Below are 15322 nucleotides of genomic sequence, written 5' to 3'. Positions count from 1 at the left end.
CTATAAAACCCATACATCTTTCATTTGATGGATGAGCTGGGGGTTTGGTGCTCTGTGAAGAAGATGGAGTGTTCTCGAATGTTCTGGAGTGTAAAACATGAGGAAACATCTGGAGCGTCCTGGTTCCATGGTGGTATAGGATTGGATCACTTCAATTTGGAACTGGCAGTAGTTTGTGTCCGGAGCGTTTGGTTCCATGGTGGTATAGCATGTGTCCATCCTCTCTTTAACCTGTCTAGCGGAACACCCCCGCAACAGTCAATGAAAGTGCAGGGCGCCAAATTCAAAACACCATTTTAAAGATAAACACCATACACCATTTTAAAGATAACATTTTCGTTAATCCAGCCAGTGTCTGATTTCAAAAAGGATTTACAGCGAAAGCACCACAAACGATTGTTAGGTCACCACCAAGCCACAGAAAAACACAGCCATTTTTTCCAACCAAAGAGAGGAGTCACAAAAAGCAGAAATAGAGATAAAATTAATCACTAACCTTTGATGATCTTCATCAGATGACCTTCATAGGAATTCATGTTACACAACACATGTATGTTTTGTTTGATAAAGTTCTTATTTATATCAAAAAATCTGAGTTTACATTGGCGCGTTACATTCACTAGTTCTAAAACATGAGGTGATATTGCAGAGAGCCACATCAATTTACAGAAATACTCATATAAACATTGATAAAGATACAACTAATATACATGGAAATTTAGATAAACTTCTCCTTAATGCAACCGCTGTGTCAGATTTTAAAAAAGCTTTACAGAGAAAGCAAACCATGCAATAAGCCTTTAGACAACAAAGCAGGCTTTTGGTAAACAAATCCAAATCAGGTCGCGCCGAACGTCGGACAAAAAGTTAAAAAAGTTCCGTTACAGCCCGTAGAAACATGCCAACCTAAGTATGGAATCAATCTTTAGGACAATTACTTTATCTGTACAAATTAAGTGGAACGCTACCTTTCACGTGAGAGCGGCAGACCGAGGCTGTGACACTCTGCCAGACCACTCACTCAAAGAGCCCTTATGAGCCCCTCCTTTAGAGTAGAATCCTCAAAACAGTTTCTAAATACTGTTGACATCTAGTGGAAGCCTTGGGAAGTGAAACATAACTAATATCACCCTGTATCTTCAATGGGGGCTGACTTGAAAAACTACAAACCTTAGATTTCTCACTTCCTGGTTGGAATTTTCTCAGGTTTTTGCCTGCCATATGAGTTCTGTTATACTCACAGACATCATTCAAACAGTTTTAGAAAATTAGTGTTTCTAAGTCAGAGTGTTTTAGAGTCCGAGTGTTTTCTATCCAATACTAATAATAATATGCATATATTAGCATCTTGGACAGAGTTCACTCTGGGCACGCTATTCATCAAAAGTGAAAATGCTGCCCCCTATCCCAAAAAGGTTAACATGCAGCCTATTAGATGTGTAACTTTTGTGTGTTTGTCCACACAGTAGTTTCAGTTCCGCCTAATTCTGTCTAGTCACTGGCCAAATGTATTAAATTACCAACATTTTTGTTAATTGTTACCTCACCTGATGTGGCGATTAGGTGGCTGGTGGAGTCTTTGAAAGAAACCCAGACCCACCACCCACCACAGGTTAGCTGTAGAGGTCATGTCCAGTTCTCTGGGTTTGTGTCTATAATGTGTGACAGCCCCTATCTAATCTAGCTCATGCCAGTCTGGTGAGTGATCCACACTCATAGCCTCAGAACACCCCACATCACAGAAACGTTATTACCATGTTCCCATATTGATCTCAAGGCACACTGAGACCATTTCCTATCATCTGTAATCTTAAACGCAGAGATGGTTTCAGGCCTCTAGAACTTTCCCACCTTGTTTTTATCATCTCTAGTTGCTTCCTCTCCCCAAGGTATGACCCAAGTTCTGTACTTCAGCATTCCTTTAGTGCGGCGTTGCGAGAGTCAGGGCTGAGGTTGGGGAATGTGTGCGTTATTGGCTGTCACCGTGCGGCGCTCCTTGTGTGTTGCCAGGTCACTTATGGAAATGAGATATGACATGTGAAAGTGCTGTTTTCTTGGCGAGGTCATTTCAGGAGAAAACACTAAACAATCCCAGAGAGAGACTAGAGGCACAACAACTTTGTAATTTTAGTTGCATACACACACACACACACACAACTCAGGGCAGAAGTAGCAACCCAGGCAGGCCCAGTTAGGGGATTGAGCATAAGCATACATGCTGGCTCTTACACACTGTGAATCCTGGGTTGCGACTTAACACACAAGCACCTGTCTGAAATACTGAGGTGGGCCTGCTAAATATGTTTTCTCAGAGTGTGTAATGACTCTATCATAACATTAAGAGCCTGTGAAGGGAAGGAGGAGGGGGGACACACACCAACACACAGTATCTGGCAGTCTCAGCTCGTCCTTGGAATGTCCCCTGTAATTATCATGATAATTACCCACAATTTTCCTTTTTCTCATAATACCTGTTAATTACACTCCCAGGTCAAGAGCAGGGTTAAGGAAATAAAATAGGACATTTTAGCCTGAGTTTCTCTGGGTAGGTTTTTATTGGTTGTAATCACAAGTGATTTAATAAAAGAGGTGGAGAGGCATGCAACAGGTCACCCAGCGAGAATAGAGTGAAACAGCAAACAGCAGACACACACACACATACAGGAGCGGTCATTGTGGCATGAAATACTAGGAGAAAAATCATTTAACATAGCTTAAAGTACCCTTTTCTCTCTCTCTCTCTGGCTTCTCTCCGTTTCACTGACAGTAAGGTCTTTCATCTGCTGAGTACTACGCTAAGAAGTAACACATTCTTTACTGCACTTTATTATAATGTAGGCCTACCAAAATGAATTACGAACTTCATCCCCAATCATGGCCACATACATTAATTACAGTATTACCTGAGTACCGCTTCTCTTTCTTTCATTCCGTTTTTTTAGACAATGCTGTGTAATGTCTTGGTGGGAAGAAGTGTGCAAGGCCTCATAAATGCGTATTGGCTCTGTTTCTGAATGATTCTATATGTTGTAGGGACGATATGCCATCCGTCTGACTGAAGTCTGACGTAAGGCTGAATTGCACACTTTTACACGTAAAGATATGATTGGAGTTAATTGCATTTTAATGTCCAGGAGGCCTTGTTTCCATTGTGATTCTATTTTCCCATGGTCAACATCTGGCTAGAGCAGAATGCCAGCATGTGGTTTCCACTACATTTATATTTATATCCTAAATACTTCAGTCAACACGGTGGCGGGCGGACTTGCCGGTGCGGCCGGGCCGGAACGAGAGTTTATTGTCGCCGTTACACTTTGCTGTTAAGTGACATCATGTCAAAACACGTTCTCTCCCCCGGCCCAACCACTTGCATTTGTTTTTTCTTGTCTCGTTCAATTTGGAGGGAAACATAACGTTTGTTGAATGCCACGGGCTCAGACGCCGTTCCCGGGACAATGTTATGAGTGGTCGTTACGGGCCGAGGGATGTGTGTGTGAAATGGAGACGCCTGCTTGTTTTCGCTGGCAGGTTGAGGGGGGTGGGGATTTAGAGGTTTGGGGTAGGGCTGGGTAAGAGGATCCCTGGACCCAGGCCTCTGGTTCTCTAATATGGCCAGGCCACACAAACCCAGACTCTTAAAGACCCAACCACCACCACTCCTGTAGTTTTAGCCAGAGCCCCAGCCCCAATTCCATCGCCAGCCACCTGACTGCTGAAGACCCAGCCAGCCAGCAGGTCCTATGGCCCTGGCCCCAGCCCCTGCTGCTACTGCTGCTCTAACTGTCCTGGCCCCAGCCTCTATACTCAATCCCCAGTCCTTTACCTAAGCCCAAGCCCCAGCCAATAGATCCCTGAAGGCCCAGCCATCCCTGTAGACACTATAGCTGCTGGTGCAGTAACTCTCCTGGCCCCAGCCCGGTTCTCTCTGCCATGGTCCCCAGCTACCAGCCCACTGAAAACCAAGCCAGCCAGTACACTCTTAGAAAAAACGTTTCCAAAAGGGTTCTTAGTCTATCCCCATAGGAGAACCCTTTTTGGTTCCAGATAGAACCCCTTTTGGTCCCAGGTAGAACTATTTTGGGTTCCATGTAGAACCCTCTGTGTAAAGGGTTCTACATGGAACTCAAAAGGGATCTAACTGGAACCAAAATGGGTTCTTCAAAGGGTTCTCCTATGGGGACAGACAAAGAATCCTTTTAGGTTCTAGCAGCTTTTTTCTAAGAGTGTATACCATGGTCCTGCCTGACGTGTGCTATAAGCAGAGACCTGAGGTCTCTCCTATTCCTGTAGTAACTGTCCTGGCCCCTGCTCCACTCTATCTGCTAAGGTTTCATGGCTCCACTTCGTGTTGAAAAGTCCTGGAAGATATTGCCTGACTTTCGTTTGCTCTCAGAAATACATGCTCGCCTCCTATATACCGTGAGGCAATCCAGATTCAGTGTGAGCCGTTTGTCATCACATACTTAATACCGTAACCATGTCTCCCTCTGCATGTGTTTTTTATACGGCCACTCACAGAGACTCGGAGAGAGAATATCACTAACGGTCTGATATGGATGAATATTGCTCCAGTTCTCATCACGCCGCGGAGATTAAGCTATTGAGTTTTGGCCGGGCCTCGAATAACAATCAGAAGCATTTATGTGTTAGAAATATAGTTATAGTGGTCGGGGCAGAGGTTCCCATATGGAGCTGATCAGGGGGAGAGAAGAGCAGAGCAGAGGCTGAGGATCACCTTACATACTGATGAGTAATTGACCGCCGAGCGGCGAACCCAAAGCCTAAAGCGCTGCTGATTCCACAAGGATGATTCCACATCGCTAACTTCTCCAGCTTAATTTTTGGGAGGGAGGCTCGCTCGCTCCTCGCTCCTTTTAAGTAATGCCGATTTTTGGGCCTCGACTTCGAGTCGGAAGACGCAGAACTTAGGCAGGCCTCTGTAACTTGGAGGGATATCTAAACAAAACGCACACGGAAGAGAGACGTTTTTCTTCTCCACTCGTGTCCTGTCTGGCTGTTGGTCGGTGCAGAGCGACCTATTTCGTAAGAATGCCAAGGTTTAGCCAGGTGCTTGATGGTTAATTGCTAGCATAGTAGCCTAGCATAGCTCATTCGTCGGGCTTTGTGATTGTCCAACATCAATCATAGCCCTTAAAGGAGAATTGTGCTTTTTTACAAAAAAACTGTTTCAACTGTAAACCCCTCCGTACCATGAAGGGGCCTCTATCTCTCATAGTGCTTCCAAGTCATGTCAGGCCCGTTAGCTTCCAGAAAATATACATTTCAGAATTTGTCCCTGGAGAATATTGAATGAAGTGTACCAACCTCGCTACACAGCTCGTTGGGGCCCTGTAACGATGTGGCGAGGATGTGTGGACTGCCGTGGGATGGGGTGGCGAGTGGGTCACTCTAAAACACGACCAGGAATGGTCAAGGAGTGGGTACTCAGATCTGACTTGACTCATTCACTCTGGAGGTTGGAGTGGAGAGAAGGAGGGGAGAGAGATGGAAGGGGAGACAGAGGTTGCAGAGGGGGAGAGAGTGAAGAGAGTGAACTCTTAGTGAAGTGCTCATTATTTCAACAGCTTGGGCTTAGTTGATGTGAACAAAATGTTTCTCCTCAGCCAGTCATTACCTCTCCTGGAGCCCAGGGCTGGAGAGACAGGCCCTATTGTAAACCAGACAGCTCTCTTTCTTTACCCCTTCATGCCCTTCAGAAGTGTATTCTTTTTCCTTCTCTCTCTCCACCACTCTCTTTCTCTCTGTCTGTCTCCTGGCTGATGTGGCCCAGGTCCTTGCCTGCCAGGTGGACGTGTGTGTGTGCAGCAGGCTGAAGGGCCCTGTTCTCATGTCCCTATCCCCCTATGAGCCTCTCTCCTCCGGTCAGCACACCAAGCTGCCAGAGGCTGAGGAGGCCTGGAGCACTTGGGGAACCCCTCGTTCATTGTACTCATCCTCCTCCCTCTATCTTTCTTAAATTCTCTCCCTTTCTCTATTTCACTCCCTTTTCTCCCTTCTCCCTCCGCCTCTCCTAATGGTCCTCACCCTGCTGGCCCTGGACCCAGTTCATTGGTTGTTTGGCTGTCTAACCCCTTTCCAGTAGTTTGGTTGATGACTTGGCTGATGTCTCGACTTCCCTGTTCTCTTATCAAGTAGAGCTCATTTGTCCCACTCTCTCTCTCTTTCTCTCTGTCTCTCACTCTCTCTCTCTTACTCTTTCTCTCTCCTTCCCTCTTGGCGTAGCTCTGGCCTGAACAAGGATAGGGATCGGCCTGCAGGGAAGTGGGTCAAGTTCCAGTGCTGGATTGACTATACTAGACTAGTCTGACATCCAGTGCAACATACGATTATGGAAGGAGCGGTAATGACAAAGAACAGATAGAGCTTACTCACTTCTTTATTTACTCTTTAGCCAGCCTTGAGCCTCCCTCCCTACCAACGAGAGCTAATAAAAACTTCCATCACATAACAACCTGGCCCCCAGCCAACAACACACAGACAAAAACAAAAATATCCTCACTAGATGAAAGGCAGAGAGCAGCTACCCTACGCCCCTCATGTCTGGACACTGCTCTGAGAGATTACAGGCCCTATATACTGTCCCTCTCTCCGACTCTCTCTCTCTTTCTCTCTTTTTCCTGTCTCACCCCCCCTTCTCGCTCTCCCTCCCTCCCTCCCTCACCCTCTGTCTCACCCTCTCGCTCTCTCTCCTCTCTCTCACTATTGCTTCATGTTTCAGCTGCTTATAGTCACAGTAAGGGGTTAGCCACGACCTTGACACCAGGGTCTTACAGTGTGCTGCCCTCTCTCCACCCGTCCTCTGATTTCCCTCCTACCGAAACCTCTCCAGTTACCATAATTGGCCCAATTATTTGATTAAGTGGAAAAGCTGTGAAAATCTCTAGCCCAAGGAGTGTCTTATCCCGACGTCAAACGCCTCTGCTCTTTCCATCAGGACCAGCCGCCATCTCTTTTTCTTAACTCAATATCACACAGAGGAAAAGACCTTGAGGAAATTATTATTAGAGGAGAAAACCCATTACGAGTGAACAGGTAACGAAAACAGTGATGTTGACATGGTAATTTACAGTCGTGATAAAGTGGTAGAAACCAGAGGATATTTCTGGTCCTGGAGAAGTTAAGAAAAGGCAGGGTCTCTGCATCCCAAATGGCACCCTATTCCATATATAGTGCACTACTTTTGACCCGTTTTGACCTATGAGTCCTATGGGTGGGCCCTGGTCAAAAGTAGTGCACTAAATAGGTAATAGGGAGCCATTTGGGAGGCGAGGCACACAGGGTCTCTGAAACCTTTCTGCCCTGTGATCTATCATGCTTCTCGCCAGCCATGACAGTCCTGCCTATTGGACCTGTGGATGTACTATAGGTCGGTATACCCAGGCAAAACAAACAAGAAATAATCGTGGTGGACCATCAACTCGTCATTGACGTAGGCTCGTTGTCACTGTTCCTGGCTAGGCCCTAGTGGCAGTAGGTTACAATGAAATGGCAGTTGGTTAGACAGTTAGACAGATTCAAATGAAGCACATCCACACAGTGAAGAAGTGAGGAGGCTCTTCCTTTAGAGAAACAATAACAGTCATGAAGATGATGTGAATAACAGGTAGGAGAGAGAGGAAGAAAGCGAGGGATGACGTGTTTCTGTTTCGCAACAAACTATGTGTCTAGACTACACGTCCGCGGACCCGTTACCCGTCTAGCTTGGCTCGGTCCGGTCAGATGGCGAAGCAACGGTGACGGCGGTGATGACACTCGATGCTGTGCTCGGATTCGAAACATTTCGCCGTCTCGCTGTCTGCCACCGTCGAACTGCCATCCGGCTCTCTGCCGATATGTTGTTTTCTCTCAGCATGGCTAAAGTGTGAGAGAGAGAGAAGCCCTGGTAAACACATCACTAGCTGAACTGAACACTGTCAGTTGAAATGGAAAAAGAAACTGTATCCCTCTATCCCCTGTCTCCCCCTGCCCTCTGTGTCTTGTGTCTCAGCTATTGGGTTAAGACGACACTGAAAACACAGGGTGTCTGGAGAGTCGAGAGATTGAAAACACAGGGTGTCTGGAGAGAGAGAGGCAACGGTCATCAAAATTAGGTGCCCCATTTGCATAAACACACTCAGCATATTTGCAAATACGAATAGATTAACAAAGTTTTGAAACAGGGCTGAAGCCTCCAAAAACTTCCTGCCTCCCTGCACTCACCTGCACTGTCTAGACTCAGACTGCCTCATTAATTACTGTTGTTGTCGTCACATTCTGTTGCATATTTCAACAAGTGTGCCAATAGCAGGATAACCTTTGAATATAAATCAACACGCTTGACTCTGATTACACCTATCTACTGTCGTGGAAAGTCAGTTCTGAGAGAGATTTGGTCATTTCTTCAAACAATCATCTTTATTTAATATTGATTAATTATTGCAATAATGAGGCCGTCAGCCCACCAGTCTTGACTGACTGTTAGGCTGAGAGTCTAGCCTTTACAGACGATGCACAGTTTTTATATACAGTAGCTGATACCAAGATTGCTTAGTCAGTCATTTCTAACCTTCCCATAGGCCACCTTGGTTATCTACACAGGATGGTCTTTTACTTAGTTTCCCAGATGCCAGGAAGATGAGACAATGAGGCATTGTTCTCAACTCTTCCAGGCTCTCTCTATCTCGAGTCACACACACCACATCTTGTCTATAGAATGCTAGCTTTTAGGTTTTTTATCACCAACATCAATCAATTGTCAGCTTCAAGGTATCTCTAGTAGAACCCATGTCCTCAACACCCAGACTAGCTGCAGGGTGCTAGAGTGGAGACCATAAAACACAACATTAGCAGGACAGAAATATCTTACTGTTTGTTAAATAAATAATTGTTACATATCTAACAAATAAGGTGAATACCCAATTTTTGACATTCTTTGCGAGATCAGACTTAACATCACTATAATGTGTTCATTTTTGGAAGTTCCTTTCATTTCAGCGCATCTAATTTGTAAACATTTCAACTGTATTCAATTACCCCTCAATTCCACCAAAAAATGAACACCCATTCAAATAAAGTCATGTTTGTTCCCTTTCCTGTGATATGTGTTCTGAACAAGCGTTCTTATATATGCAACCGAAGACGATGTATTCCACTGAACCTATTTCAGCCATTACCGGGGGGGTTTGACAGGTCATTACAAACATTTCAGCAGTCGTAACGTTAGCGGGAAGAAAACAACAGGCACAAGCAAGGGTATGAAAGAGTTGCAGGAGTACAATGAAAGCAATCAAATCCAGCAGGATTTAAGTACTAAGTGGATTTTGTACCCCTCAAACACACAGAAATAGATGGCTGTAAAAGATCCTCAGGTGGGCGGGTCATGCACAATGCTACAGAGAGGGAGAGAGAGAGTGTCTGGATGAATGCCTGCTGCTGCGTAAAGGATTGAGGGCCAGCTACCTTCTGGGGGATCACCTCTCTCTCAGTCATTGGCTAGTCCAGGCAGACAGGGGCCCAAGATGGATATCCCAGGAAAGATTTGTACTGAAAATGGCCAGCTGTACTGTACAGCCTGTGCTATGGCCTTCATGTCAACCAGTGATGAGATTCACCTCAGCGTGGTAGATTGAAGTGGGGCTGGGGTTGGAAACCGTATCATGTTAGAAGAGATGGTTGACCAGAAAATGTTTGTTGGACGTTGATGATGGAATTTCTGTGTAGTGGTACACGTGTAACATCATATAATACGGAATCTGTCTCCTTTTTTCCTCCCCACTGTGCGTGTCTGTCTGTCTGTCTGTCTGTCTGTCTGTCTGTCTGTGTGTATGTATGTGTGTGTGTGTAACACAGGGAGCCACAATAAAGTGTGATGAGCACACAGGAGCCATCCTTGTTGCCAGGATCATGAGAGGTGGCGCTGCAGACAGAAGTGGTAAGTTCTCTCTCTCCTTCCTTGCCCTTCTTTCTCTCCACTCTCTACTATCTCCCCCTGTCTCTTCCCCCACCCTCTCTCTCTCTCTCTCTCTCTCTCTCTCTCTCTCTCTCTCTCTCTCTCTCTGTTGTGCCCCCTGTAATCAGTGTGTAACGTAAAGTGTATTCATGCCCTGTAGGGATCTCACAGTGTGAAATTTATATGCAGGGGTGATTTGCCAAGCCCAATAATCACTAATACCACCATGAAGGAGAACCACACACTGCTGTAGAGCAGAGAACAACCCCCCCCGAACTGTGTGCGACTAAAGCAATACAGCCTCACACATACATTATACTCCGTTTCATACTTACTTATTGTTTAGCCTGATATTAACTTCCAAAGGATTTATATTAGGTAGGTCAGTATTCTGCTATTATGTGTATAGCTGTGTATGTATGCACTCTGTGTTATATGTCTGTGTCTTCTTGACTTGTTGTGTCCTTCCTCTCTCCCTCAATTCAATTCTAAGGGCTCTATTGGCATGGGAAACACATGTTTATATTGCCAAAGCAAGTGAAATAGATAATAAACAGAAGTGAAATAAACAGAATATATTACACCCACAAACGTTTCAGAGGAATAGAGACATTTCAAATGTCATATTTTGGCTATGTACAGTATTATAACAATGTGCAAATAGTTACAAAGGGGAAAATAGCTAAACATAAATATGGGTCTCTCTCACTCTCCCTTGTCTTGTCCCTGTTCCAGGTCTGATCCGTGTAGGCGACGAGCTGAGGGAAGTGAACGGGATTCCTGTGGATGACAAGAAGCCTGATGAAATCCTCCGCATTCTGGTGTGTGTGCGTGTGTGTGTACTTGTGCACGTGTGTGTGGTAGTCAATGCTTGTGTGTGTGTGTGTGCTACCATTGACCTGCTGTTTATAGTTGTGTTTTGGCCCCATGGCTATAGGGATTTACAGTCTTGTTTGTAGTGGCAGGACTCTCTCCTCCTAACTCATCCTCACTGGTCAGCCATGTCCCTTTGATTCCTCTATGAGTTAATGGCTAGGCTAAACTCTTGCTGCCCCTTCTGAACCAGCTGGCCCAGGAGCAGGCCTCTGTTTGGGACATGTTGGGCCACATAGTCCCCCTGGAAGAGACAGGCAGGGAGGGGGTTCCTGTAGGGGTCTTTGTAGTCCCTCCAACCACACACACACACACACACACACACACACACACACACACACTGCCACAGTCCTCAGATCAGCTCTGGGGAGATGGAGCTGGAGAGGAAAGAGGAAGATAGTTTGGAACTGGTAGACTGTTAAAAGCAGTCCTCTTGGCTCTCCTCTTCCCTCTGATCCACTCCCAACTGTCATCCTATCCTAATGGCCCTCTATTGTTGAAAAATAAAACAGCTCTTCATATTAAAGCTCTCTCATTGGATTAGGCTAGTTGGGTTTTGAGTTATTTTCAATGAAACTGGAGTCTTTATTTTTTCTTCCCCTCTTTCCTCGCTCTCTCTCTCTCTGGTTCTTTCTATGTCTTTCTCTCTCTCCATCTCCTGTCTGTTTTTCAGGCCCAGTCTCAAGGGGCCATTACGTTTAAAATAATACCAGGTATCAAAGAGGAGGCACCGAGCAAGGAGCCCAAGGTAAGGTCCTACTGCTGTCCTGCCGTACTCATTATGCTGATGGGGTTACACACATGGTTTGAGTCCAAAGTGGCATCCTATTCTCTATTTAGTGCACTACTTTTGACCAGGGCACATAGGGCTCTGGTCAAAAGTAATTAAATATTTAGGGAATTAGGGTGCCTTGATTTTGAACAGGACTTACAGTGCATTCGGAATGTATTCAGACCCCTTTTTCCTCATTTAAAAAAAATGTTACAGCCTAAATCTAAATTGTATTCAATTGTTTTTTCCCTCATCAATCTACTAACAATACCCCATAATGACAAAGCAAAAACAGGTTTTTAGAACATTTTGAACTATCACATTTGCATAACTATTCAGACCCTTTACTCAGTAATTTGTTGATACACCTTCGGCAGCGATTACAGACAAGTCTTCTTGGGTAGGACGCTAGAAGCTTGGCACACCTGTATTTGGGGAGTTTCTCCCATTCTTCTCTGCCGATCCTTTCAGACTTTGTCAGGTTGGATGGGGAGCGTTGCTGCACAGCTATTTTCAGGTTGGATGGGGAGCGTTGCTGCACAGCTATTTCAGGTTTAAGCTCAGGTCACTCAAGGACATTCAGAGACTTGTCCCGAAGCCACTCCTGCGTTGTCTTGGCTGTGTGCTTCGGGTTGTTGTCTTGTTGTAAGGTGAACCTTCGCCACAGTCTGCGGTCTTGAGTGCTCTGGAGCTCGTTCTTCCATCTCCAGCTCTGTCAGAGTGACCATCAGGTTCTTGGTCACCTCCCTGACCAAGGACTTTCTCCCCCGATTGCTCAGTTTGGCCGGGCGGCCAGCTCTAAGAAGAGTCTTGGTGGTTCCAAACTTCTTACATTTTAGAATGATGGAGGCCAATGTGTTCTTGGGGTCCTTCAATGCTGCAGAAATGTTTTGGTACCCTTCCCCAGATTTGTGCCATGACACAATCCTGTCTCGGAGCTCTCTGGACAATTTCTTGGACCTCATAGCTTGGTTTTTGCTCTGACATCCACTGTCAACTGTGGGACCTTTATATATAATATTATTATTTTTTCATAAGTTTGCAAAACATTCCAAAACCTGTTTCGCTTTGTCATTATGGGGCATCGTGTGTAGATTGAGGGAAAAAATATTTTGTACATTTTAGAATGAGAGTGTAATGTAACAAAATGTGGAAAAGGGAAAGGGGTCTGAATACTTTCCGAGTGCACTGTATATGGCTCTGGTAAAAATAGTGTTCTATAGATATCAAGGCTCAGGCTAAGACCCAGATGCAGACACAGGAGGTGGACAATACGAGTCTCAGAGTTTATTATAGTACAAGGGCCAGGCAAAAGGTAAGTCAAGGCAGGCAAAGAGTCGTAATTCAAAATAGCATCAGTCAGGTACAGGACGGCAGGATTCAGGGTCAGGAGACAAAGGGCTGCGAGACAGAGGTTTAACCCTAGACACATGACAAGCGGGGTATATACGGAGAGTGCGGGGCAACAGAAGACGAACAGCAGAGGGGCTAAGGATTTTAGAGAAGGTGAAAGGGCCGATGAAACGTGGGGGAAAGTTTACAGGACTCCACCCGGAGAGGCAGGTCCCGAGTGGAGGTCCCGAGTGGAGGTGGAGGTCCCAGTGGAGGTCCCAGTGGAGGTCCCGAGTGGAGGTGGAGGTCCGAGTGGAGCCACCTGTCGTCTATACGGATGGATGTGGTCTTCAGAAGAGAGGCCCGGGCTCTCTTCCAGGTACAGCGACAGTGGCGGACAAACATCTGGGCAGAGGGTATGCTGACTTCTTCCTCTTGCTCAGTGAAGAGCGGGGGCTGATATCCCGAGGAACACTCGAAGGGAGAGAGATCAATGGCCGAGCAGGGAAGGGTGTTGCGGGCGTATTCCACCCACAAGAGTTGCTGGCTCCAGGTGGTGGGGCTGGCGGAGATGAGGCAATGAAGAGCCATCTCTGGGGGGGTGGGGTGAAAACCAGAGGACAGGCTGGCTGATGACTCAATGAGGGTGCAGAATGCCTTCCAGAACCGAGACGAGAACTGAGGACCACGATAGAACACCATGTCGACCGGAAGTCCATGGATCCGGAAGATGTGCTGCACCATGAGCTGAGCCATATCCTTGGCTGAGGGTAACTTGGGAAGAGGAATAAAATGGTTGGCTTTAGAAAACCTATCCACCACTGTCAGAATCGTGGTGTTGCCATCTGACTTAGGAAGACAGGGTAACAAAGTCCAGGGATATATGGGAGGAACAGGGAGTGGTTGAAGAAGGCCGGCCGAAGCTTGCAGCAGATTCTTATTTTGCGCGCACACACAGTTCAGGCGGCGACGAATGCAGAGACATCAGGAACCCGTGTCCGACGGGAGCCTGGATGGCAGGTCAGTTTCGAGGAATGTGTCCATTCCAGGACTGGGGACAAACATCCGGTTAGCCGGAATCCCCCACATTTGTATAGCCCCACTGTGCATTACGGACCAGGCTCTCTAGACCCCAGATGAGTGCAGCTGCTAGACAGGAGGTAGGGAGGATGGTCTCGGGGTCAGACGGAGTAGCAGCGGGGCTATACAAATGTGGGAGTGTGTCAGGCTTCACATTCTTGGACCCTAATAACAGGGCCCAACGAGCCTGCCTAGAGTTGAGGCGCTTGGTGTTGCGAAGTTATTCCAGGTTGTTATGGTCAGTCCACACTAAGAATGGGTGTTCCGCACCCTCCAACCAGTGCCTCCACTCCTCCAACGCCATCTTGAGGCGAGGAGTTCTCGAATTTCCCACATCATAGTTCCTCTCAGCAGGGGTGAGACCCTACAGGGGTGCAGTTTTTGGTCCTGGGCAGAACGTTGGGACAGGACGGACCCCACTCCGGGAGAGTGGCTTGCTGCCTAATAGGGAATCTGCGGAATTGCTCCAGCAATGTATTGAATGCATGGCCATGGTGTTCTGCCAGGGTATGGAGTCCCTCCATAAGGCTATGCAGTAACTCTTTTTGTCTTCCAATGGTGGCTCCTTGGGAAGAGACAGCGTTGCGGATCTTGTCCAAGTCTGCCGGGTCAGTCATGGCCAGTGCATATTACCAAGGCTCAGGCTAAGACCCAGATGCAGACATAGGAGGCGGATATTATGAGTCACAGAGTTTATTATAGTACAAGGGGCAGGCAAAAGGTAAGTCAAGCCAGGCAAAGAGTCGTAATCCAAATCAGAGTCAGGCAGGTACAGGACGGCAGGCGGAATCAGGGTCAGGATAGGCAGAATAGGTCAGAACTGGGAAAACAAGGAAAAACAAAAACTAGACCACAGGAAACAGGGGAACATGCTGGTAGGACTTGATGAGACAAACTGGCAACAGGCAAACAGAAAGCGCAGGTATAAATACACAGGATAATGAGGGGAGATGGGAGACATGTGGTGGTGGGTGACAATAGAGGGAATTTGGTGCTATTTCAGACCTTTTGTGAGTGGACTGAGAGGTCCTCTCTAGATGCTTACTGCCTCTAGTGCTGGAGTCTTAGTCTGCATCCCAAATTATACCTTACTCCCTATATAGTGCATATAGTGCTCTACTTTTGACCAGGGCCCATGAGGCCCTATACAGTGGGGAGAACAAGTATTTGATACACTGCCGATTCTGCAGGTTTTCCTACTTACAAAGCATGTAGAGGTCTGTAATTTTTAGCATAGGTACACTTCAACTGTGAGAGACGGAATCTAAAAAAATCCAGAAAATCACATTGTATGATTTTTAAGTAATTAATGTGCA

The 15322-nt window shown here is 46.3% G+C and overlaps 1 protein-coding gene across 2 annotated transcripts in view; it reads left to right on the top strand.

Annotated features, from left to right (window-relative positions):
• Nucleotides 1-15322, top strand: part of mpp7a (membrane palmitoylated protein 7a) — a 261584-nt gene that overhangs the window by 164798 nt on the left and 81464 nt on the right. For both annotated transcript variants that reach the window (XM_042308490.1, XM_024393190.2), the window contains exons 8-10: nucleotides 9850-9931; nucleotides 10685-10770; nucleotides 11496-11570. In XM_042308490.1, the coding sequence (XP_042164424.1) occupies nucleotides 9850-9931; nucleotides 10685-10770; nucleotides 11496-11570 (243 nt within the window). The remainder of the gene's footprint in view (nucleotides 1-9849; nucleotides 9932-10684; nucleotides 10771-11495; nucleotides 11571-15322) is intronic.

The sequence above is a fragment of the Oncorhynchus tshawytscha genome, linkage group LG29 (assembly GCF_018296145.1).
Source record: "Oncorhynchus tshawytscha isolate Ot180627B linkage group LG29, Otsh_v2.0, whole genome shotgun sequence".
Classification (NCBI taxonomy): Eukaryota; Metazoa; Chordata; class Actinopteri; order Salmoniformes; family Salmonidae; genus Oncorhynchus; species Oncorhynchus tshawytscha.
Note: the sequence above shows the minus strand (reverse complement) of the source record. Positions and strands in the feature narration are given on the sequence as shown.